This window comes from Heteronotia binoei, chromosome 15 (assembly GCF_032191835.1).
Source record: "Heteronotia binoei isolate CCM8104 ecotype False Entrance Well chromosome 15, APGP_CSIRO_Hbin_v1, whole genome shotgun sequence".
In the NCBI taxonomy this organism is placed as follows: Eukaryota; Metazoa; Chordata; class Lepidosauria; order Squamata; family Gekkonidae; genus Heteronotia; species Heteronotia binoei.
In genome coordinates, this window is record NC_083237.1 from 26277187 (window position 1) to 26303345 (window position 26159).

The following is a 26159-nucleotide window of genomic DNA, read 5'->3' on the forward strand; positions in this document are numbered from 1 at the left end:
GCATTCACACTACCCGCCCTCCTTCCCCACTGCTGACGGTCTCCCTCCGGTAGGGGCTTCCAGCAGTCAGGAAGGAACTGGCGGGATCCCCGCGCTGGCACCGGTGAGCATGCGCACTGGGACGCCTGCGCATGCCCATTGGCGCCGAGCGCGGAAAAATCCCGGGCTTTTCAGGTACCGATTTGGGGATCGGCGCAAGCGCACTATCCCATGAGTGTGAATGCACAGATGACCACTCGAAGATCTACAGTTACAGGTAAGCAACCTGTCTTTACGAGGGCCGGATCTGACATAAATGAGACCTTGTCAGGCCAGGCCGTGCGTGTCATAAAATGTAATGCCAGCTGGTGGAGATATAAACTTTATAAAGGACACAAACAAAATTAAAGATTTTTTTAAAAAAAACTTTAAAAATGCTTAAGATTAGCACTCTTGCACTAGTTTGTTTATCAGTCTCTGATAACTGACACCTCTTGCTCTGAATTATTGCATCAAAATCTAGAGACAGTGTCTGTGCTGTAGTAATCTTGAGTATGCTGTTCAGGTGTTGTTCAGGTGTATGGGTGTAAGTTGCAGACTTACTTTTGATTTATTGACATTCATTACAGTAATCTCATGGTCAGTGCTCTGAGCCTAAAACCCTCAGGTCACACATTTGACACCCCTGCTCTAGATACTCTTTTATACTCTTTATAGCACTAACATCCAGCCCACTCTTGTTCTGTAGAGGCTGGCTTCAGTTAGCCCTGTTTAAATGGGTTCTTAGAAACTCCCTTCAGCTCCTCACCTTCATCTCTTTGCCTTTCCCCACAAGGAACGCCGAGCCCTGGAGAGGAAAGCCGCAGAGCTGGAGGAAGAGTTGAAGGTAATTCCCACCTGGTTAGCTCAGTCCCTGGGTCTTATCCGTGATGGGGAACATCTCTCTGGCTGGTCAGAGATCATAAGAAATGAGGCTTGTTCCAAGACTGAAAAGGCCTCTCTGCCTGTCTTTCCTTCCCTCCGGCAGGCTCTTTCAGATCTGAAGGCGGACAACCAGCGTCTCAAAGACGAAAACGCTGCTCTGATCCGTGTCATCAGCAAGCTCTCCAAGTGACCGCCGCTGCAGCCCCCAGATTCTGCCACGAAGCCGGGGCCTTACTTCCCAGTCCACCCTTTAGGCCAACCAGATTTTCATCAGGGACAGGAAAAAGACAACGAGGATAATGGGGCAGCCAGCTTCCTGCGCCAACACCCAAACACTCCAAATGACAGCTGTTACAAGCCCCAGCCAATCAGACACCATTCTTCTCCATACAGGGCCAAGTTTGTCAACAGAAGTGATGCCTCAACCTCCCCTCTCTCCTCCACCCTTTCCTTCTTCCTCCTGTCTTTCTTTTTCCTTCTCAGAGACAGTATTTATTTTGTGGCTTCCTTAAAGTGACGCTCCTTGCTTGCTTTTTTATTATTTTAATGCACAAGGGGAGTGGTATGATAGGAGCCAGTATTCCTGGGCGTTCAGATGAGCAGACCAGGCCACAGTGCAGTTTTCCTGACTAGGGAGGAGAGACCAGTGAGATTTAAGGATTTTAAGATTTGGAAGCAAAATGTGGTTGTGGGGAGAGAAGGGTTAACCGTTTCCCTTCTTTAAAGAAGGGCCCCAGAGACAGGTACTGTTTACAGCGCTGCCCTCTAGGGGTAGTGTCGGACTCAGCAGCCTAAGGACAGATGCATCCCCACACTTTGCTGAGGTGCCCCCTGACAAAACCCGCTGCATTTTCACAGCACGTGATGGGAGGCGGCACCCAGGAGCCAGTTTTTATGGAGCTTAGGTTGGCGGCCAGCCTGGGAATTAGGAAACAGAGCAGATGGTTTGAAAGTGATCAGGCAACAGCCCCTGGCAGCAGCCCAGGAGGGGCGGCATATGTGTGAGAGAACAACCTGACAGGCCAGGCAGTGCCCTGAATGGTTTGGTGGTTGGCTTGTAAGTGATCCTGTGTAACAAGGGAGCGAACCCTGGATGCCAAACTGGTTTGCCATGGTCGCCTGCCAAGGCAGGTGAGGGGTTATCTGTGAAGGGCTGTGACTATACGAACAGCTCTGGAGATAGAAGTGCCATAATTGGGGGGAAGGGGGGGTTGCAAAAGTTTGGCTATGTCAGCTCATTTCCCTGCCTTTTGAAGCCAGTAAAGGGGGGGGGGAGAGGAACTTCTGTTCCTGTTTACGTTTCCCTCAGCATCTTGGGATTCGGATATGAATCCTGTCTCTTCCCAAAATCTGATGTGTCCAAAGCTTAGTCCTGCCTCCAAGGTCTCTTTTGGCTTAACCTGAGGTTGAGACCAGACCCAGGGGTGCACTTTTCATGCCGCTCCTACTTTCTGTCCACAGCCTAATGCCATCACCCAACACAGTCCTAAGATTCCTTGGGCATCTACGGAGAGAGAGAGAGTGCACGCCAAGGCCCCACTGCCAGGGTTGCCACTCCACTGCAGCTTCTGACGCTCCTCCTCCTCCCAAGAGCCGCTTCTTGACCACTCCCACCCAGTCCCCTGGGTCCCTCCGCTTCCCTCGAGGGCTTCTAGCTTTTGTGGCTCTCCTCCTACGTTCCTCTTCCTGCACGCACACAATCAGCTATTTTCCATGTTGAAACTGAGGGCTAGAAGTACTTCCAAGAGAAACTGAGGGCTACAAGTAAATTCCATGAGAAACGGGTCCAAAGTACTACCCTGAAAATCCTGTGTGTGTTAATTTTTTTTTCCTGCGCTATCGTGAGCCAAGATTCCTCTGCCAAAAAAAAAAAAGAATACTTCCTCCCTCCCCATTTCTTGTTCGTGCCCTTCTCCCTCCCCTTTCTTTCCTCCACTCATCCCAGTTGGTGAACAACTCTCCCCCGCCTCCCCAAACATATCTGTACATAACAGAAGTATTTTCTATATGGCTGCATCGCCACAAAAACGAGAAGAAAAATGCAGAAAAAACTTAAATGTGCAATATCGCATGAGTATTTTTTTCCAAAGAAGTCTCTATATTGTACTTGTTTATTCAGCAGCTCAGCTGCACTTGTTTTAAAGAACAGGGAATTGAAATTACCGTGTTTGAATATAATTAAAAAATATTTAAAAAGAAATCGGGACTTTGATGCGATCTCTTCATAATACACCAGGAAGTCACAGTGGTTTATCCCCTTTTGGTGCAGTAATGGATAGAATATGCTGGACTTGGACTAGAGAGCCACAGATTCAGAGCCATAAAGTTCACCATATCCACCAACTGCTCACTATGTGTCAACCTAACCTGCCATACCGAGTGGCTGTGAGGAATTTCCAAAAAATGCACCAGTTCCTGAGAAGAAAGGCGGGTTAAAAATGTGTAATAATCTCATTCATACTCCAGAAGTCCAACCATTCCTTCCAGGTTAGTTAACCCCAGTCACTGGGGAAGGTTAAGATTCTCTGTCGCTCAAATATGGCTTGGAACATATTTTATTGGAGTGTGAAATCTGGTCTGATTTGTGAGAAAGATATTGAGAGGGGCTGTGGCTCAGTACTAAGAGCATTTGCTTGGTATGCAGAAGGTGCCAGGTTCAGTCACCAGCATCTCCAGTTAAAAGACCAGGCTGTAGGTGACATGAAAGACCTCTACCTGAGATCCTGGAGAGTTTCTTCCAATCTGAGCAGTAGACAGTACTGACTGATGGACCAAGGGTCTCTGATTCAGTATAAGACACTTTCATGTGTGTTCATGTATTTGTGCTTTGGTATGTGAAATTACCTTCTCAAAAAATTGCCCTGTTTTTCCTTGTAGATGAGGATTGGAAAACTGCCTTAGCAGTTGCTAAGTATTTAGCTGTAGTGATTGCCTGTAAGAGAGTTGGATCTTGATCTGTTCAAGACCGATGAGTCAAAAGAACAGTAAAGTAAGTAATGAAGCACAACCAGATCCTGTCTCCCCACCAAATTCCATACTACACAGTATAACTTGACTATTGGGATCTCCATGACATCAACATTCATGCTCCCAGAGCATGGTGAGTGCATGCTGTCTTGGGGACTGACGTTCCCCACCTCTTTTTAAGAAGCCCAAGAGTTCCGGTTCCTAAATCTGGGATCTGGATTCCATTCACGCAAGCGCCTCCGTTCTGGACCTCTCATAGCCCCAATTGTTCCCAGTGGTGTGGGGCCTTTTTCCACCTGGGCCTCAGTTTCTAACCCACCTTCCTAGCCCTCCCTTTCCCAAGAGGCCTGGTATTTGCACCCAAAGGGCATTGATGGGCTTATCTGCGTGTTAACCCCAACCAACACTTCCGCTGTCTGGACCGGTTAGATCAAGGCTTTCAACATTAGCTGACATAATGATTGCACGATCATTTCCCCCTCCGCTTAAGAAAACAAGGGAGATCATCAGAGTAGAATGCTCCTAGAGGGTGACTCAAGCTCTCTTTGGACTAAAATTAGAGTTGGTCATTGGCACTCCCTCTTTCCTCCTTAGGCCAAGCCTAACCTGTTGGTGAGGATGCCAAAGCTAGGTGGTGTCACCCTGGGGTAAGGGTGAGGCACCAGATCTGAAAGTTCTCCAGGTGGGAAAGGGAACCCCATGGTCCTGATGCCCCCTGCTTCCCACCCCGGGCTGCTCCCACCACCCTCCAAAACAAGAGTTGTGGCCAGCTTCTAAGGGCTACAGTCCTCTGGACACTCTCTGTCCCTGGCCAATCAGCTGCCAGGCCTTCATGCTGCATCACACCAATTAGTAAACAGATGCATAAAACCTCTCCCCGCCTCCTGCTTAGCACCCCCCGACAAATAACTGCTCCAAAGATTAGAGGTTGGATTGCCATGGAATGTTAACCACTGGAAAGTGAGAGCGTGTGGGATGAATGTGTTTGGTTCATTGCCTGTTGTATTGACACCTGAAACTGGGAGGGTGAGGCTGTAAGCACACCTGGTCTGCTATAATTCCTGCTGGGTACCTTTTCGTAAAGTGAGAAAGATTCAAGAGCACAGTCTTTCACCAGATGAATGCAGATGTCTGATTTCCTCACTACCTGGACAAAAGCTCCCTGCTGGGTATCTGATTATGTCTGAATTGTGTCAGGTTGCATCCAGGCATAATTGCTATCATTGTGCTCTAGCAATCATTCACAATGGAACAGTCCACATGGGACAATTTCATTGCAAACAACAGCTATAGTGCAATAATTCTGCGATATCCAGCAATAGAGTGGATTGAGCCTCAGATGTGTCTCGCCTCCCCCCCTCCAAACTGGAGATCGATATGACCGTACACCCTAGTGATCATAGGAGCATGGCATCCTGTGTCTCTGCATGCAAACAGTAGAAGCCAAGCTATTTAGAGCAAGTTTGCCTGTGGAGCGGAGGTCTGCATGGGCTTTATGCCAGCAAGCTTCACAGCCTGCTGAAATTGAAACCCAGCTTCTCATAAAAACCTTAACATCCGAAGTATTGGCCAAGTTGAGGAAACACTGAACTGCAGAGGGCCAAACAGAGGGAACCAGGAAGGAGTTCAGTTTTGGGGCTTTGCAATGGGGAAACAACAACATTCAGCATTGGCAACAGCTCTAAAGAAATCCCAAGTATGGACTTCCAGGTAGCCTAATACAACTGGCTGCTAACCAGGCCCTTGTCCAGGAGGCACTTCCTAAAAGAATCTGAAGTCCTGGTTCCTTAACATTTCCCTAAAATAAACAACTACTAGGATTCGCTCCCTTCCCCCTTACAGCTCTCAAGTTCCTGACTTATTTGTGTCATAATACACTCAGCCCCCACCAGAACCTTGGGGGGGGGGGGAGGCAGGGACGAAATCAATGCTGTCCAGTTAAAGGGCAAGAGCCCTGACTTTTGAAGTTTAAAAAGTGACACAATTGCTAACACAGGATGATTTCCCTTGCAGTCATTAGCACGCAGCTTCTGTGATGATCTCCCAGAAGCACAACAATCCCGAAGGTGGCCATTTTACGTGCACTAAGAAACTGAACATGACTTCCCAGTGCACACACTGTGTGGCTGCTCACCCAGAGACGTGTGCAAGTGCTGCATGTGACCATCCTCATAAAATTAGGTCCTAGTTCTAAATACAAATTTTGAGTTTGACTATCCCTCGTTTCTTTTTAGTGCCAACCAGCTGGGCCCGAGGGCCTTCAAAAGGAATCTGACCCCCGATCTGTCCCCTGTCCCCGGCTTGAGTTTCCAGTACGGTCTTTTCTTTTTTTAAGTTTCAAGTAATCTTTTTTTTTAACAGCAGCTCGCTGAGCTTTTGCTACCTGCCCAGGTATGCGAGAGGTGTGGCACATGGGACAGGCTTGTTTGCTCAGGAACTCAAATCACACAGACAGTTTCCAACTTCTGCTCGTCGGGTCAGGAGGCCTCCAGCTCTGTGCCCCACGGAGAGATGGTGGGAGTCCCAAAGCAGCTGAGGGTGTAGGCCTATTGTCTGCTAATATCCCACAGGTAAGTCTGAAATGTATGGTGGGACTTGAGAGGGAGGTGGAATCTGACAAGGGAACTTGAGGACCAGGGCTCCTGAGACTCTGACACAGACCTGTGAAGCAGGATGAGAGAAACTGGAGGTCGAGGTTCTTGAGTTCTTTGGCATGAAGGATTTTAATAGGTATGTTGAGGCTGTCGTTGAAGGTTCTTTCCATCAACCTGGGAAGTTCCAGATTTTTAAAATTTTTAAAACTGGGATTCCAGATTATTAAATCTGAGTTGAGGGACTGGTGAATCACCTAAAAAGGTCCTGCGTTCTCTGCTGGGAGCACAATGTGGAGGGAAGGGAAACAGCAGAGCAGGGAGCATGCTGGGAGTTTGGTCTCTGCAAAGTGGGTACACAACACTGAGACCGTTGATCCAAGTGGGCTTTGTGAGGAAAACACTATTCTCTGTGCATCTGTTGCTACCGTTTACACAGTTGCTTGTTCTGCCAATTGTTCAAACCCTTTGGACAACCAATTCTGTGACCTAGTCAGAGGCCCACCGTTTTGAAACCCTTGCTTCTGAGCGGGAAGATTCTGGACTTCTATGAGAAAGGGATATATAAGAACCTCAGCTGTGCTGCAGAGCTGCTTGTGGAGGCTGGGCCTTTCTCAACCCAAGTTGTTCAGTAACGAGAGAAGTCTGGGCAAATGCCCAATGGGAAGTGACCACAGCCAGGACTGGAGGGCAAGGCCAGTCGAGGGGCATGATTTCAAGCAGGAATGAGCTTCCACATATACTTCCTCCCCCCTCCCCTTAAAAAAAGCATTGGTTGCTGACCAAGGTCTCTGGGGTTTCCCTAGGCAAGGCATAAGACATCATTTGTGGTTGGTATTCAAGCAGACTAAAGGAATTTGATATATTTTCTTGAGGGCTATGGACCGCTAGTTTGATTTTTTTTTTTAATTGGTCTTGGTAGAAAGGCAGGATACAGATATTTAAGAAAAGTGAAAATCAGAGAATCTACGAGCTAAGATTTCTGAGTTCAGGGTGATTTTGGATAACTAAACGCATGGGTGTTTCTTAACTTCCTCAGAAGGGTGCTACAAGAATTGGCCCTGCGTATACTTCCCAGCCTGTGGCATAGGGACCCTTGTATCTGAGCATTTGGTTGTGGCTACTCAGTGGGAAGTACAAAAAACACTCTATGCATGCTCTAAGGTGCTTCCAGGTGTGTGTGCTTGCTTCTGCAAGTCCCATAAACAGGTCTTTGCATCCCAAATGGATTCCAGAGTTCAGCCCTCACTGAAAATCAAGTTCCAGGCAACTGTGTTTGGACCCAAAAAAGCAGCAATATCTAGTAAGGATTTCCTAGACTCTGTAGGAATACAGTTGCCACCATTTTTTCAGGCAGGGCTGACTTTATAAGCAAGGTCATTCACAGCATTAAATCCAATGAAAAACAGCTCATATAAAATCTCATCCCTCCCAGAAATCAGCCAGTGCAGTAAAAACTAAAATCAATGAACAGCAAACCAATTAAAAAAATAGGTACACCCAAAAGCAAAACAACAAGGTGGCAAAAGGAAAATTAACAAAACCCAGCTGAAATAAATGCTGGCTTGGAACAGGGAAAGGCTGAGGACTGTGGTACCACTACTGAGAAGGACCTTATTCCCAGTGGTCACCTGCTTCTCCTCAGAGGGTCAGGGAAATATGGGGGGGGGGGGGGGGGGACACACAACATCCTGAGATGGTGAAGATCACATTATGGAATGGCATGCGGAAGAATCTGCACCAGCTGAATTTCTACCTCAGCAATGCAGCTCTGGGGAATGATTACATTTTCTATATAACTTCTGGTTCCTTGCCTGTAAAGACAAATACAGTTAAAGATTTTTGTCACCTAGCCCTGAGAAGGGATGGAATTGAAACAGCCAGCTTTCGTTTCTCAGGTGCTAAACTAGACACCTGATCAAAGCCTCCCACCCGCCTCATGCTATCTGCCTGAATCAATATTAACTTGGCTTCCTTTGCAATCCACACCCACACTGCTGGCAGACCTTGGTTCAACTCCCTAGCTGGCCAAACAGTGGCTGGGTTTTAAGCAAATTTTGGAAGGAGGGGCATGCCTTTACCAAGAACACAGATTGACCTGGCATTTGGCCCCTTGTGGGTCAAGGGAGGAGTCCCTGCTGAGCCCCAGGGTTTATGCCGCTCAGCTAGGCTAGGAGGTAGAATTCTGCCTTGAATAAAGTCAGGTGAAATAATACAGCAAGTGTGCAAGGAACTGCTGCAAGGCCTTGAAGAGAAAAGTGAAATCCAATGAGGGATTTTTTTTTGGGGGGGGGGGGGGTGTTACGCCACATCTGCATCCCTTGTGCTCTGACTTCTCCAGCATAACAAGCAACTTAATGCACAGTAAACTATCAGGCTTTCTTCTAAGTATGCATTGAAGGGTGCAGAGCCAAGCTAACCACTACAGTAGAATCTGAGTAGGGAGTGAGTTCTTGGAGACAGGTCTCAAGATTTTGTAGGGAGGAGGGAAGTTAGGCTTTATAAGAGAACTGAAGACGAAACTGGAAGCTGATCCTCAAGGTTAGGCCAGGGGCATCATGGGATACTGCAAGAGAGGGGCTGGGAGTTTGGTGCAACTGCCAGATGAGAGAAGGGATGGAAAACTCTGGAGATTTGGGGGTGGAGCCTGAGGAGGACAGGGACTTCAGTGGGGTACAATGCCATACAGCCCACCCTCCAAAGCATCCATTTTCTCCAGGGGAACGGTTCTCTGTAAGTCTAGAGATTTTTTTTTTTATTTTATTGTTGTTTTAAAAACCCCACATGTGAAACCCCAGTGCATAAAATTACAATAGTTACTCAAGTTAAACATTAATAGATATCAGAAAGAAGAACATCAACCTAACTTTCATATAGTGAATACAAGAAAAGTAAAGCGATACAGTTTACAATGATATCAAATCAAATCAGCTAAACATTCATCATTTGCATAAATGGACTCCAAATCTCATTAAAACGACATATTTGTCTACGACCAGAAAACGATATTTTTTCAAAAGCTGCAAGTTTCAATAAGTCATCTTCCCAAAGAAGAATTGGAATTACATCATTTTGTTTCCAATGTTTAAGAATTTGGCGTTTTGCTATCAACAGAGCCCTTCCTAACCATAATTTTTGCCCCTTCTTTAATTTCCATTCTTTCGGAAAAAAGTTTAGCATTAAGTGACTATCTTGCCATGGTAGTTGACGTTTAATTGTATCCTTTATTTTCAATAACACCTGTTATTGAGATAAGCTGTGATTCCAGGAGATCCCTGGGGACCTGCCTTGAGGCTGGCATCCTTCATTTACAACTAATCTTCAGACTTTGTAGATCCCTTTGTCTAGAGGAAATGGCAGCTTCAGAGGCAATGGAAGTCCCAGGGCAACATCCAAACCCTGCTGAGCCCCCTCCCCTCCCTTCCCCAGGCACTACCTCCAATTCTCCAAGACAAGGCTTTTTTTGTAGCAGGAACTCATTTGTGTATTAGGCCACACACCCCTGATGTTGCCAATCCTCCAAGAGCTTACAGGGCCTACTGTAAGCTCCAAGAGGATTGGCTACTTCAGGGGGGTGGGGTGGCCTAATATGCAAAGGAGTTCCTGCTACAAAAAAGGACTTTCCCAAACCAGCAACTTTGTGAATGGAGTTAGTTCCCCTTGTTTTTTTTTCCTCCTTCCCAGGGAGGTTGGTTTGTGACCACTGCACAAAGGGAGGCTAGATTTAAGGCATTTTCCCTCACCTGAACCAGGCCCATGGAGCTGTGATTTTTCCCTTCTGAGGCAAACCTACATACAGCAGTATCAGTAGATTTGGTGGTCAAGCAGCTGCTTTGCTTGCACAAGGGTTCCAGGTTCTCTCCATGGCATCTCCAGTTGAAGAATCTCAAGGTAGCAGGTGTTGGGGAAAACCTTACTTTCCTCAGTAATGTGATGCAATAGCTAAAAAGGGATATGGGACTGTATCAACAGAAGTATTATGTCCAGATCAAGTGAAGTGATGATATCACTTTACTCTGCTCTGGTTAAACCTCACCTAGAGTATTGTGTTCAGTTTGGGGCAGCACAATTTAAGAAGGATACAGACAAGCTGGAACATGTCCAGAGGAGGGCAACAAAGATGGTGAGGGGTCTGGAGACTAAGTTATATGAGGAAAAGTTGATGGAAAGGAGACATCTGAGAGGTGATATGATCACCATCTTCAAGTATTTGAAGGGCTGTCATATAGAGGATGGTGCAAAGTTGTTTTCTGTTGCCACAGGAGGTCAGACCAGAACCAACGGGTTGGAACTAAATCAAAAAGAGTTTTTGGCTAAACATTAGTAAGAACTTCCTGACAGAGTGGTTCCTCAGTGGAACAGGCTTTCTTGGGAGGTGGTGGGCTCTTCATCCTTAGGGGTTTTTAAACAGAAGCTAGATGACCATCTGACAGCAATGATGATTATGTGAACTTAGGCAGATCATGAGAAGGATGCAGGAAAACTTGCATGAGTGCTTAGTTCTCGTGGCCCTTTCTTACATATTCTTACAACTTTTGGACAGCCTAAATTGCCAACATTGTCCAGGAAATGTAGCTGAGGAGGATCTGACCAGAACAAGGCAAAAGTGGAGTTCAAAGGAGGGAGAGTGCTTGAAATCGAGAGCTCTCCTGAGCTGTTTACAGAAGCAGGCCCTGCCTTGAATTTTGAAACCACACGTCTAGCAGAGGAAGGGCAGCCAGTGGATGTTCTTTTAGCTGGTCATGAACCAAGCATGTGAGAAAAGCTGGCAGCTTTTCCTGCGTAGTGGACAGAGCAGTAACTTTCTCCTTTTAATTTTTTTTCAGGTTGTCTTAACAATCTAAGAGCAGGTCACCTGGCACTATGAGCGACTCAGGAAGGTAAGAGTGATTGCAAGGATAATGATCTCATTCAGCCCCAGGAAAGCTTTACTGTATAGGCAGCTAGTTGCTCAGGGCATCACAACATAACTGGTGTGTGTCATTGAGGAGGTTGCACATAAAACCCTGTCTTATACTGCTGAACTGAGCATATTCCCTGGGACTCTCAGGTTTTTATGGGGAGACAGTGCTAGGCATGCCAACTCTGGGTGAGTAAATTTGTGAGGAGTTCATAGGTAGGGTTGCCAACTCTAGACTGGGCAGTGATGCCACTTCCTGGAAATTTTTTTGGGGGGGAGAGCTGGGGAAGGACCTGCAGGTTTCAAGCAAGCATGAACTTTGGGCTGGAGTTACTGACCTCAAGATGGGGCTGGAGATCTCCTGAATTTCAGATGACCTCCAGATACTGAGGTCAGATCCTTTTCAGGAACTGGCAGCTTCTGAGGAAAGACTCTCTGTCACCACATCTCCTCCCTGGGTGCTACCCCCCCCCCCCCCAATCTCCAGAAATTTTCCAAGCCCAAATTGGCAACCCTGATTCTGGCCTGGTGCAGCTCTCTTTGGAAAAGTAGCCACTGCCTGTTAATCCACTTCCTCTTTACTTCTTCCAGATTCTTCCTTAAACTTCATTTAATCTGTAAATCCCACTATGTGGTCAGTCCTGTGAGAACCTTGCAGTTTTCAGTATATAAGAACTAAGCATTCTTCATTGAGGAAGCCCACGTTTTGCGGCATGGAAAACAAAACATACAGCTTGTTTTAAATTGTGTAAAGTATTTTGGATGCTGAGTTTTTCGTAATTTATTTGGCCTCTGCTAGGCAAAGGGTGGGGGCAAAATAGGGAGTGCCTGCTTGCTGCAAAACCCTTGAATGGGCAGCGATGCCATTTCAGTACAGTATGGCCTGGCACCCTGTGATGGGTGACAGCTAATGGAACTCACTCTGATTGGGGGTCAATTAGGCAGTTGGAGAAGCAGTTGGAGAGTGGATGGATAAGACAGTGGTTGCTTTGAGAGTTTCTCTCATGTGAGAAAAGCTTGAAACAAAAGCAGAGTAAGTTTCAGAGCCAGAGTGGGAGGAGAGCTTTGAACCTAGAAGAGGCTCTGGTTAGAAACTGTTCCCAAAAGTTAAACAGTCTCTGGGTGTGTAAAACAAACACGTCTTGAGAGGGAATTTGAGTTCTCCAGTTTTAAGCTTACTGTCCAGGGTGTAAAGACTGTCAGTCTGGAAGATAGATTGAGCAAAAGGGTTGGAAGTAGAATTGAAAGGCCCTCAACACACCAAAGGTTATTTGTCTTAAAGAAGAGATAATAACAATCTTACTAGGAAAAGGAGTCTAATGGGAAGACCTTCGCCTTAAACACAGGGACAAAGTTGAGTATGCTCTCAAGATTGTATGTTTATCAAGTGGGAAGTTTACAAGGAATTCTGTAAAAGTAACCTCTAAGAATAAGTCTCATAACATCTGCCATACCTTTAGTGGAAATCAAACAACTTTAAGTATAAAACCATCTCTTGTGAATTTTGCAACCTAAGAAACCGTTCTGCCTATCTTTCCCAAATCATAAACCCTACATAAATATCGATTTCCTTTCCTGCCAAATTGTTCAATAAACCAAAAACTGTTTAAAGCTTTACCCGTGCCTACTGTGTGAACTTTCTGAGGGGAAATATTTGACAACTGAAGCAATGGCAGGGTGATAGTTTTAGTGGGGTGATTAATATAACAGTTGCCTTGTCACACATCCACTTGTAGGTAAAGTTGCCAGCTGCCAGATGGGGACAGGAAATCTCCTGGAATGACAGACTACAGGGATCAGTTCCCCTGGAGGAGATGGCAGCTTTGGAAGGCAGATTCTATGGTATACCATAGAGTCTAGGAGAAAATGAAGTCCTAGAGTGACATCACATTCCTGCTAAGCTCACTCCCCTCTCCAAATTCCACCTCTTCCAGGCTTCATGAATTTCCTAACCCAGAGCTAGCAACCTTACTTGAAGGGTAGCTAAACAAATGCTAGTACTGTTTTTCCCCAATGAGATGTGGGCTCCTGTGGATAACAGCAGGTCAGAATTCAGAAGACAGGGGGCGACCAGACTCTTAAGGATCTGGAGTGCCTTGGCAGGAGTGAGAGGGGGAATGAGAACAAAGTTCTTTCTGACTTTTCCTTTTTTTCCCCCCCACAGCATTGGTGATATGTCCAAGCCCAGTGCCAGATCCATCTATGGTGAGTTTTGGAGGGCTTTATTCACCTTTGGGTGGTAAGAAGGCTCAAAACTGAATGGTGGTGGGTTGGCAAGCCCCAGGTAGGGCTTTGAAATCTGCCAGAATTACAGTTGCTCTCCAGACTGCATAGATCAGTTCCCTGTAGAAAATGAAGGAAGGTGGACTCTATGGCATTACACCTCATGAAGGTCCCACCCCCCCCAAGCTCCACCCCCAAATTGCCAGGATTTTCCCAAACCACACCGGGCAACCCTGGCTGGGGGTGTGGAGTGGTCTGTCTGTTTCAACCCCTTGGAGGTCTTCTGTTCTCTCAGTAATCCTCTTGACTGAACCCATTACCTTTTGCCAGATCTTACTTAGGCCTCAAACTCCACTGCTTCACTGCTCTTTCCAAACCCGCTTCTTCCACAAAGACTGTCATTTAACTTAAGGCTGCCAACCTCCTGCTGTGTCTTGGAGTTCTCCCAGAATTACAACTGATCTCCAGATCACAGAGATCAGTTCCCCTGGAGAAAATGGCTGCACCAAAAGGGCAAAGTCAACTGTATGCTGTTGATTTGTAGGGTGCCGTGTACAGCCACAGTCAGAGGTCAGAGTCAGCCTCAATGTTGGTCCAAAGCCAGGGTTCCAGACAGGGCTTTTTTTTTTAGCAGGAACGCATAGGAAGGCAGTTCTGGCTGGCTTGGTGCCAAGGGGTGTGGCCTAATATGCAAATGATTTCTTGCTGCGCTTTTTCTGCCAAAAACTCCCATGGTTTCGGAAACTGCATACAAGAGCAAGCAGGTCTGAGATCCAAGTCCAAAGGACACTGGAGCAGAGTCAGGAGCTATGGTTGTACAATAACTTGTTGCTTCCACATGGCGCAGTCTCCCTTGACTGGCTTTTACAGGCATCTGCTGGAAGGTCTTTCTTGCAACCAACTGCATCATCAGCAAGCAGCTGGCATCAGGCCAGGAGATGGGCACTTTGTCTGCTCTCCTGGAGCTTCATGCTAAGCCTTTGTCTCTGGGGCTCAAAAAAGATGGGTGAACCTGGAAGGCTGGTCACAACCACCTGGGTTTCATCAGTTGGAACCAGGCTGGAAGGTGCTGGTGGCTCTACATCCACTGTTGGCTGTGCACTCTGACAAGCCTGCAGTTCATCTTCTTGCTTGCCTGATTCAGAGCAGGTCTCCTGAGGAGTCCTTCTCTCCTGACTGACCCACGGCAAGATTCCAGGTGAAATCACTCCCTAAATTCCCATCCTCAAATGTTACCCACAAATCTCCAGGAATTTCCCATGCTAAAGCTGGCAGCCCTGTTTTAACCCCTTCACCCACAGGTTGCCAACTCCTGATTAGGAGAGTAGGGGGCGGAGGCTGTGATGGGTGGGGTTGGGGAAGGCAAGGGACCTCAGCTGGGTATCATGTCATAAGGTCCATCGTTCAAAGCAACCATTTTCTCCAAGGAAACTGATTTCTGTTATCTGGAGATCAGTTGTAATCTTGGGAGACATCCAGGCCCCACCTAGAGGTTGATAACCTGGAGAAAACTTTGTGAGAAATGACTGTAACACTCAGTTACTATTATGCACTTCAATTCAATGATAATGAAATCCAATAACAATTTAACAATTGATTCCACAATTACTATAGAAACGATAAAGAACAAACTGATTTGTACATCATGCTTCACAAAAATAGTTTACAAAAACAAGTTGCTGCAAAGAAGAACAGAGTTCACGAAGCTGAAAAGCAAAGCTCTATAGGTGTGCGAAGTCAATTTCTTCCACAGCAGATGTAAGTTTTCAAAACAATAGTTGACTGTGACACACTTCCAGTAAAAAGAAGTAAGGTTCAAAGTGGCATTAAGTCTGGAAGGAGACACGGTGGAAAATTTATGTATGAAATATAACTCTTTTTGCAGTAAAAGTCTGTGCATCTCCTTAATATCGTAAGGATTACTTTGTTGAAGCTTGTAAATAATGCCACATTTAAAATCCTGAGGATCATGACTGTGCTCTACCATAAGGGCAACAATTGGAGCTTCCATCACTTTCAGCTTCACTCGAACTGTATCTCCTTCCGGGTTTAATGCTGCTTTGGATCTTACTTCTTTTTTGTAGTTTTGCTGATCATAATTGTGTTGATTGATTTGGATTTTTCTAATAGACTGTTTCTTTGAGAATATTATATGTAGCTCAGCTGATTTTATTTAATGAATGGGTGCGGTTGGGGCTATTACGGAGAACCGCTAATGCCTTGGGGAAACTGACTAGACTAACTCGCAAATATTCATTGAGCTTTGGGTGAGCTGAGACCATATATATTTTTATTTGTTGTTGTAATTTTATGTTTACACAGCAGGTGCTGTTATTCTTTGTATATATTCAGTTCCAGATACAAATAAGTTGTGTTAGATGAAGGGTGTCCAAAACACGCGTATTTACCGGAAGTGTGTCATGATCAGCTATTGTTCTGAAAAACTTACATCTGCTGTGGAAGAAATTGACCAGCAACTCTGCACACCTATAGAGCTTTGATCTTCAGCTTCGTGAACTCTGTTCTTCTTTGGAGCAACTGGTTTTTGTAAACTATTTTGGTGAAGTGTGATGTACAGATCAGTTTGCTCTTTATTGTTTCTATAGTAATTGTGGAATCAATTGTTAAATTGTTATTGGATTTCATTAACCCTGAATTGAAGTGCATAATAGTAACTGAGTGTTATAGATATTTCTCACACGATTTTCTCCAAGCTATCAACCTAACCGTGTTATCTCGTTGGTTTGCCCCACCTGGACGTTGGCAACCCTATTCCACCCTCATCCTCCCTGTGTATATGCACCATCCTCAACTTGTTGGGGGAAGGGTAGCCTATTATCACAAGGAGTGGTTGGGTGGGTGGATGGATGGATGGATGGATGACTGTGCTCTACCATATGGATGACTGTGCTCTACCAACAATTGGAGCTTCCATCACACCAGCTGATCCTTTGTGATTCTTGTGTGATGGGAAGAGAGAGAGAGAGCACTCTGAGTTTAACTGTAGATTATAAGCCATTTTTGGCAAACTTTTGCATGTATAAAGAAACAAGCAGCATGTGTCTCTTTCCTGTTTGGCTGGGGGCAAGGCTGGGTCTAGGGGCGGTTGCCTAGGAGTGGCATGCTTGAAAGATGCCAAATTAGACAGAAGTTGGAAATTTAAAAGAAAACAGAATATCTGGTTATATCTTTATATTGTTCATTTTGAATGCCAGATAAGTAAAGGCAAAAATATCATCTTTCTCTAGATTGAATGGAGGACCAAGAAGGATTGCTAACCTCCAAGGGGAACCTGGAATTACAATTAATCTCCCGACTCCAGAGATCAGTTCCTCTGGAGAAACAGGCTGTTTTGGAGGGTAGATTTTATGGCATTGTATCTCCCTGAGATTCCTCCAAGGACTCTGCCCCTAAATCTCTAGGAATTTCCCCACCTGGACTGGACAACTGTAGCCCCAGGGCATACTTTACCTAGAGAGCCAAAAGGCTTTGGGGCAGCACTGTAAGGAGTCGGGTTGCATCCAACTTCCTCCTGAGTTCGGAGAGCCTGCCTATTGCCCTGGGAAGCAGGCCATCTTTTTTAGGCTCAATAATGGCTTCTACGCTTCCATAAAGCAACTCCTGGCAAATTAGTGAGACAGATTACGTTCACCCCATGGTCAAGATGTAGACTTTAAGCTTCTTGTCCACAAGGATCTGTCCTCTTGTTTCCAAAACATTGTAAAAGCCACATAGGCTGATGAGGCTGTTGCTAGGTCCCTGCTGGGAGATGATAGTCATATAAATACAATTGCTTTGCAAATTAGTTTGTCTGAAGCAAACCTGCCCATGTGGGGCTGGTTCATCCGCAACGGTTTCCCCTGCCTTTTGCATAGGGGTGTGTGATCTCTAATATTAAAGGACCTTTCTTGCAGAAGTTACAGTTTGTATCACCTGAGTTGGAGATGAGTGAATCCCTCCCCACAACAATTTACTCCTTACTACAAATTGAGCCAGATGACTGGTGGCTCCTTCAGCCTTCACATCCTCTCCCTTCCTCCTCAGCAATCTGTCTCCTGGCTTTAAAAATCTAATAGTTACAATGTGGGGAGTGGGTAGAAGGGAGGAGTAGGAAGAAGGAAAGGGAAGGGTGGACTTTTATATGAGTTCTTCAAAAGCCAAACTGGTTCCCCCAGGGACAGGCACGAATTCATCTCCCTCTGCTCTAGGTTGGAGAATAACTTCTCCAGAACTGAAATGTCTTCCTTACAGGGAATAGATCCTTGGGTGGCAAGATGAGGTCTTTTGAACTAGATGATCCTGTTTCAGAACTAGTATTCTTTGATATGTAGGGGGGAACTGCAGGTATGGTTCTAACTCTTCTTCCTTTTCCCCTCTGGCAGCCTGAACAGCTGTATGCTAGGAGACATATTCAACAGGTGCTGCTTTCTTCAGCATGAGGAAAGGAAAGCTTAATCTGTTGGGTTTCTGCCTTCTGTGCCACTATTAAAAGCACAGGGGTGCTGCTGCCCCAAAGGAGGTCAGCTTTCTCCTCACTGGAGAGGAAAGGGCCAAGGGAAAGGACACTAATCTGTCACAGATAACCCTCCCTCCCTTTTCTAAAGGACTTCAGAATCATATTCTATTGTTAATTCTTACTTACCTCTAAACACTGGACTTCCTAGTCTATCTTGCTATCTCAGGTAAACATTAAAAATCAATTTCACCTCCTATGTAGCCTTTTTCTCTCTTTCTGCAGAGCAGAGGAAAAAATATTCCAGTGTCATCATGGCAGATGTCTCCCAGTATCCTGTCAATGTAGGTGCTGCTCTTGATCTTGTGGGTTCTCTGGGTGGAGGAAGGTGTATTTAGTGAGTCAGAGTGGAGAGGGCTGGGTGTGTCACCTTGCTGAAGAGCATCAGCAGAAACTGGATGGGTGAGAGCAAATGCCCTAGTCCAGTGTCCTCTTGCCAACAATGGGAAGAAGGAGGAGGAGGAGGCCTCCCCCTGGTGTGACTTTCCCTCAATCGCTGGTATTCATTCCATTTAGCTTTCATGGTTAGTAGACCAGTCCTCCATGAATGTGTGTTGTAATTGGCATCAGAGAAGTTTCTCTGTCAAGTGGAAGGTCTGAAGATCTCCTGGAACTACAGCTTATCTCCGGGCTTCACGGATCAGTTCCTCTGGGGAAAATGGCAGCTCTGGAGGACAGACTTTATGGCATTATACCTCACAGAGATCCTTTCCCTCCTCAGACTTTGCCCTCTCAAGGGTCCACCCCCAAATCTCCAGGAATTTCCTAATGTGGAGTTGACAACCCTACTCCCAGACTGAATTTCTCATCTGAGGGCGAAGGGCATTATTGCAGAGATGCTTAGTTGAAGGAACCTCCATTGGACAAGGAAATTCCTTCAGATTGTACAGATTCTGTGGAATGACTGTTTACTGATGTAGTGGTTAAGAATGGTGGATTCTGATCTGGGAAAAACTGGTGTGATTCCCCACTCCTCCAAATGCTGCTGGTGGGTGATCTTGGATCAGCCACAGTTCTCTCAGAGCTCTCTCAGCCCCACCTACATCACGGGGTGTCTGTTGTGGGGAGGGGAAGGGAAAGGAGATTTCTAGCCACTCTGAGATTCTGAGTGAAGGGCGGGGTATAAATCCAACTCTCCTCCTCTTCTTCCTGATATGTGTGCTTCCAATGGGAACCCAAAATAGCTTATAATGTTTTTCTCCCATCCTCCATTTTATCCTTACAACAAACCACCCCATGAGGTGGATTAAGGTGTGAGAGAGTGACCAGTCCATGCAAGCTTCGTGACAGAGTGGGGATTAACACCAGGGTTTCCCAGATCCTAGTCAGATTGCTTATATAACCACTACACCAAACTGGCTCTGGAACACCTTTATTCATGTGCATGCTACATGTGCACGTTAGGCCACATGCAAATGGCCTAGAATGCATTAGAAGAATCGAGGGTGGGTGCCTCTTGAGGAAGCTGGTCTGCCTTCACTCTCCAAGATTCCCAGTTCGAAGGGCACTGAAACAAGCAAAGAACCTCTGTCCTAGGCACAGTCTGCCCACATCTCTCTTGCTTCTGTGTCTTCCCAGCACCTCGTGACTTTCTCCATGAGGGAAGAAGACGATTTAGGAACTGTGGAGGATGCCATAAGGAAACTGTCTGTCATGGATGCCCAAGGGAAGATCTGGATCCAGGAGATGCTGCTCCAGGTCAACGGATCAGCTGTCAAACTCTTGGACATAAACTCAAAGGTAAAAGAGCAACCGATGGAGGCGTTGTAGGATAATTATGGGGATCAAGAAGAGGTTGATGGGAGCCTTCTGTGTTCCATTCCTGTATGGGCTATCTGGTTTGGCACCAGGTGACTTTGTTCCCCCCTGTAGGAGGAGCTGGAGAACTATGGACTGGCTGCTGTGGTTCGTTGTGAGGCTGTCCGCCCTGAGACCCGGGCCCGATCCCTGCTCCTGCTGGTGTGCCAGGAACCCTATCAGCTCAAGCCAGATGTCCACTTCTTTGAATGTGACCACATCGGGGTAAGAAAATTAGGAACAGCAAAAACCCTGCTGGATCAGACTGACGATCCAGCAAGTCTAGCATCTGGTTTCCCACAGTGGCCAGTAAGGCAATCCCCAAAGTCTCATAAGCGACATCAGAGGGCAAAGCTTTTCCTTCTATCATTGCCCCCCAACAATAGGTGTTTAGGGGTACAGTGCTTCTGGACATGGAAGTTCTATTTCACTGCCATGGCCATGAGCCATTTACGAACCTAAAAAAGGCTACCTTGCTCATCTGCCACGAACATTGATGGGTCACCCTATGGGGTCATTGGGTTTGATCCTCTGCTAGCATGATGAATTTGGCTTAAAGTGTGTTTTTAGTTTTAAGCAGGGCTTTTATGAAGAAAAGTCCCAGCAGGAACTCATTTGCATATTAGCAGGAACCCTGCTGCATTCCTGCTAAAAAAAACCCCTGGTTTTAAGGGTGATTCTGCTTCCCCTCATTCTTTTGACTAGCTCTTTCCTCTCTTCTCTCCAGGCTGAACTGATCCAGCAGGATGTCCACAGCGCTCTGTTGGACTTCAAGTCTGGGGGAAATGCCCAGAGGAAAGAGGCACTCAGGTGAGCAGAGAGAGCAACATGTCAGCACAGCCAAGAGGGAGGGAAAGGGAAAAGTGAAATCACTTTGGGGTCTAAGCTGCGTATGTAGTTATTTGGAGCTCAATGTAGAGGTTCTTGGCCTTTAATCCATTGCTGCACCCTGACCTGGATAGCCCAATCTCGTCAGATGGTGGAAGCGAAGGAGGGTTGGCCGTGGCAAGTATTTAGATGGGAGACCTCCAAGGAATACCAGGGTCATGACACAGAGGCAGGCAATGGCCAACCACCTCTGAACGTCTCTTGCCTTGAAAACTGGCTGTGACTTGATAGCACTTTCCACACACACCCCACCCCACAGTATGCAACACTGTTATCAGATGTTCCCCAAGCCACAAGTTAAAAGAAAATTAGGACATACAACTAGGGTTGCCAATCTCCAGGTGGGGGTAGGGGATCCCCCGGTTTGGAGACCCTCCCCCTGCTTCGGGTTGTCAGAAAGTGGGGGGAGGGGAGGGAAATGTCTGCTGGGAACTCTATTATTCCCTATAGAGATTTATTCCCATAGAAAATCATGGAGAATTGATCTGCGGGTATCTGGGGCTCTGAGGGGGCTGGTTTTTTGAGTAGAGGCACCAAATTTTCAGTATAGCATCTAGTGCCTCTCCCCAAAATACCCCCCAAGTTTCAAAAAGATTGGACCAGGGGGTCCAATTCTATGAGCCCCAAAAGAAGGTGCCCCTATCCTTCATTATTTCCTATGGAAGGAAGGAATTGAAAAGGTGTGCCGTCCCTTTAAATGTGATGGCCAGAACTCCCTTTGGAGTTCAATTATGCTTGTCACAACCTTGATCTTGGCTCCACCCCTAATGTCTCCTGGCTCCACCTCCAAAGTCCCCAGATATTTCTTGAATTGGACTTGGCAACCCTATAAACAACAATGCACCAGACAAGGCAATTTCCATTATACATTTATGACGCACGTGCTCAAGTGTGCATTCAGCTACTTGAGCACTGTAGTTTTGGCTCCTGTTTGCTCCCTGCTTGGGGGATAAATCTAGAATCTGAAATTCTGTACTGTTCTTGCTGTCCTGTGGTGGGTGGAGGAGGACAGCATGAACAATAAAGACCAATTCTCCTCTGCCTATCAGAAGTAGGGCTGCCAGCTTCCAGGCAGGACCTGGGGATACCCCAGAATTACAGCTCATCTTCATTACAGCTCACAGATCAGTTCCCCTGGAGAAAAATGCTGCTTTGGAGGGTGGACTCTATGGTATTGTACCCCACGGAGGTCCCTGACCTCCCCCGGCTCCATCTCCAAGTCTCCAGGAGTTTCCCAACATGGATCTGGCAACACTACCCATCCCATTCCCCCCACCCAGTGGCCAGCGGGGACCTAGCAACCTGAATCAGAAGCCATTGCAAGTGTGGAGGAGGGATGGCCTCAGATCTTCAGTTCTGAATTCCCATCAAGAGTTGTACATCTTGTTAAGAATGAGAAAGGCTTCACTTCTTTCCTTTCTGGGGACTTAGCTGGGCCTCAGTTCAGAATTGCTATTTTTAACAGCTGCTTTTCCTTATGAAGAACAGCTTTGGGAAGAAGCAGTGGCATGGGGTTGCCAAGCCTGGGTTGAGAGATTCCTTGGAGATTTGGAGGCAGTACCTGGGAAGGGCAGAGTTTGGGGAGCGGGGAGGATCTCAGCAGGGTATAAGTCCAGAGAATCCACCCTCCAGTGCTGTCATTTTCTCCAGGGAAAATCGTCTCTGTAGTCTGGAGAGCAGCTGTGATTCCAGGAGACCTCCGGCCCCCACCTGGCAACCCTAAATGGCCAGCAGAAGCAGGAAGAAGAGGAGCGCAAAAACTACATATTACGTTCTTGCTTTAGGCCCCACTCACTCTTGGATATGGTCCCCCCCCAAAAAAACGCTTCTAGGTACCTGGTGCTGGGTGGGAGGCAGAGAGAGCCCTGGGGATGACCTTGTAACAGGCAGGGAAGCGGTTAAGCATCCCCCTCCTCTGCAGGTTCTCTGCCAAAAAAATCCCTTCTTTCAGAAGCTGCTTTAAGGTTGCCAACCTGGCAGTCTCCTGAAATTAAAACTGATCTCAAGACATAGAGCTCAATTCCCTGGGATGGGGGGAATGGCTGCATTGGAGGGTGGGCTGCGTGGCATCACATCGCTGCTGAATTCCCTCCCCTCCCCAAACACAAGCCCTCCCCAAAGTCCACCCCCAAAGCTCCAGGAATTTCCCAGCCTGGATCTGGCAACCCTGAAGAATAGAGGGTTACAGCCAGTGTTCCCTCTAAGCTGAGTTAGTGTGAGCTAGCTCACAGATTTTTAGCCTCCAGCTCACACATTTTTGTCTTAGCTCAGAAAAATGGCCCTAGAGCACACTAATTTATGCAGTAGCTCACAACTTTAATGCCAGTAGCTCATAAAGCAGAGTTTTTGCTCACAAGACTCTGCAGCTTACAGGGAATATTGGTTACAGCCAGTGTTACTGAGGCCTAGAAGAGGCCCAGGGTTGCCAATGTCCGTGTGGGGGCTGGCGATCTCCCAGAATTACAACTGATTTCCAGACTACATAGAGCACTCGTCTGTTTATTACTTATTAAAACATTTATTCCGCTACTTTGGAAGGTGAACTCTATGGCATTTATACTCTGCTGAGGTTTCTCCCCTCCCTGAACCCCACTCTCCAAGGCTCCACCCTCAAATCTCCAGGTATTTCTGAACCTGGAGTCGGTAACCCTAGAGTGCATGAGAACATCTGGGTCATCTCTCCTTTGCCTGCATCTCAGCCACTGTCCTTTTGTCTCTCCTTTCCAGAGCTGCTCAGAACTGGCTGGGCAACCAGCCCAAAGAGCCTATCCTTACCGCAGTTCAGTCCCCCAAGCGGGTACCTTCCCGGACGAAAGTCATCACCCCTCTGCCCACTGCATCGGATCCAGCTGACCAGCAGCCTGCAAGTGGTGAGAGCCCCGGTCCTGCTTACCCACTGAGGAGAAAAATGGGGTATAGATAAAATAGTATAGATAAGAACAAAATCTTTTTTGTAGAAAAAGCCCAGTGCAAACTCATTTGCATATTAGGCCACACCCCCTTGGCACCAAGCCAGCTGGAACTGCGTTCCTGTTCATTTCTGCTTAAAAAAAAAGCCCTGGGTAAGAAAGTCAGGGGCCCAAATGGTCAGGATGAGATAAGTGACAAAGCCACCATGGTTAGGGGCATTTGCAGTTGTTTTTTAAAAAAGGATTGGGGAAGAGTTGCCAGGGATGAGGAGGTTTAACTCTTTCCTCCTATGTTTTAAATAGCCCGCTCTGAAGCTGCAATTAGTTCTGTTTAGAGTAAAAAGACGGTACCCATGATTTCTGTTCCTATCAGTGTAAAGCTAATCGCAACTTCAGAGGGGCTATTTAAATTCTGGGAGAGACGTGGAAGGATGGGGTGAAAACCTCTTGTTCCTTCTGGGCTGCTAACTCGTTCGGGGGAGGTGAGTTTTTTAAATTTTAAGTGTGGACCTTCTTGTTACAGCCTGTTCCCTATTCACACAGAGACATCTTAGATTCAGTGGGACTGACCCTTCTGTGCCTCTCTGTTTGTCTCAGGGGGATAAGCCAGACATGTGCCGGGAGTCTCATGTCCAGAGCTCCCAATTCATTGGAGGACAGGCCAACAGCTATTAGCCAGGATGGTTAAATGGAACCTCCATGTTCAAAAGCAGTGTACCTCTCAGTAGCATTTTTGGGGCTGCCAAAGCAGAAGGTGGCCGTTGCCTTTGTGCCCTACCTCTGGGCTGCCCAGGGGCATAACAGCTTATGCTAGAACAATAATGTGTTTAGTTTAGCCTGATCTAGGAAGCTATGCAGGGTCAGGAATGGGAGACAACCGAGGCAGTCCAGGGATGATATGCAGAGGCTGGCAATGGCAAATCATCTCCATCTCTTGCCTTGAAAGCCCTGCGGGGTCTCTATGAGTCAGCTGTGATTTGATGGCATTCTATCCAGTCCTTGGGCATCTGGTTAGCCGCTGTAGAAAACAGGACCCTGGGCTGAATTGGACCTTTGGTCTAATCTAGTCAAGGCTGCTTTAATTCTTTGAATTCTTAGTTTCTTTTATTCTCAACCAGACAGTGCCGGGTGTTCACTCCCCCTTTATTCTTGTTTCCAGGGTTTGGGTTTATTTAAAGATCCCTTTTTAATTTTTTTATTGAGGGGGTGAGCCTGTGGGCAGGAAGCTGTTCATTATATTCCTGTACAGCACCTGGTGTATTTCAGGCACATTTATGAATGACAGATTTAATTACGATGATCTGGAGGAGGAGTGGAACTGGAAAGAGTCACCCGCTCTTTCTCTGCTGAGAGGCCTTCTCAAACTTCCATAACCCACATAAGACATAATATATAATGTTATATCCATGAAATTAAAAAAAAATTCTATCCAAACAAGGTTCAACATTTCTTGTTAACTGGTTCTTTAAACCTCTTCCACAAAGTCCAACTTTGTACAGTTTTGTGCATGCACATCTCCTCCCCAGAAAATCCTATATGCAGATATTTTCCCCATTGACCTGATATTCCACACCTTGCACAGTCATTTCTTGATTTCTGGTGTTTTGTTCTGTCTCCATGCTGCAGCAAAGAGGTTTCCCATTAAATGCATCTTATTTGCTGGGAATCCTTTTGGCCTAATGTGCAAAAGAGCTAGCCCAGGGTCTTTTTGTATTTCTGTTAGCAGAATTTCTCCCTTTGACTTAAAAGGCTTATTCCAGAAGGCTATTCCAAAGACTCAGACGTGCTTTCCAGGTTCTAGGCAGGCAGCCCTGCCCTCTCTAACCTCTTGCTCTTTCTGCTTCCAGCCCTTTTGCCTGCTGAGCCTGACCTGGCCATCATCCATACCGAGCAAGACGTGGTGAGTTAGCTGGAAAGGAGTGGCTTGCAACATCAGAAGCGAGTGATTAGATTTGCAGAAAGTGGGAGGGATTGCCATGGAGGTAGGATTTACAGATCTGCCTCAGATCCATATTTGCAGTATGTACCCAGTCGAAGAGGCTACCCCCTACTTGAAAGATACCCTGGGCTTTTAACAGCCGCACAGTTGGCAGATGCAGCTCTTCACCAAGTGGCAGAGTAGTGTTAAGGATTTCTCTCCCTCTTTTCCACCCTGCTGCACAGATGTTATAAGCAGAATCTGGGCCCTTTGGCATTTCTGGAATCTAAAAATAATACTCGCATGTCATGGGTAGTTTTAACATATTGAATGCTATGTTTTTTTTCTGGAGAATATTTGAATGCAACCTGGTGAGTGACTTCTTGGAAGCTGCAGAGCATTCTGTGCATACAGCACACAAATGCGGTTGCCAACAAAATAAGGTGGGCTGGAGATATCCTGGGATGACAACTGATTTCCAGGTGATGGAGATCAGTTCATCTGGAGAAAATAGGTGCTTTGGAAGGTGGACTTTATGGCATTATTGCCC

The 26159-nt window shown here is 46.5% G+C and overlaps 2 protein-coding genes across 2 annotated transcripts in view; both read left to right on the forward strand.

Moving 5' to 3' along the window:
- The window catches only part of PPP1R12C (protein phosphatase 1 regulatory subunit 12C), a 49369-nt gene extending 46270 nt beyond the window's left edge, over positions 1-3099 (forward strand). Inside the window, exons 22-23 of the mRNA XM_060255508.1 lie at positions 815-865; positions 1007-3099. Of these exons, the coding sequence (XP_060111491.1) occupies positions 815-865; positions 1007-1093 (138 nt within the window). The 3' untranslated portion in view covers positions 1094-3099. The remainder of the gene's footprint in view (positions 1-814; positions 866-1006) is intronic.
- A 3236-nt stretch (positions 3100-6335) lies between these two features.
- Positions 6336-26159, forward strand: part of EPS8L1 (EPS8 like 1) — a 38321-nt gene continuing 18497 nt past the window's right edge. The window contains exons 1-9 of the mRNA XM_060255675.1: positions 6336-6440; positions 11288-11341; positions 13526-13566; positions 18323-18381; positions 19676-19837; positions 19970-20119; positions 20622-20704; positions 23510-23649; positions 25539-25591. Of these exons, the coding sequence (XP_060111658.1) occupies positions 11325-11341; positions 13526-13566; positions 18323-18381; positions 19676-19837; positions 19970-20119; positions 20622-20704; positions 23510-23649; positions 25539-25591 (705 nt within the window). The 5' untranslated portion in view covers positions 6336-6440; positions 11288-11324. The remainder of the gene's footprint in view (positions 6441-11287; positions 11342-13525; positions 13567-18322; positions 18382-19675; positions 19838-19969; positions 20120-20621; positions 20705-23509; positions 23650-25538; positions 25592-26159) is intronic.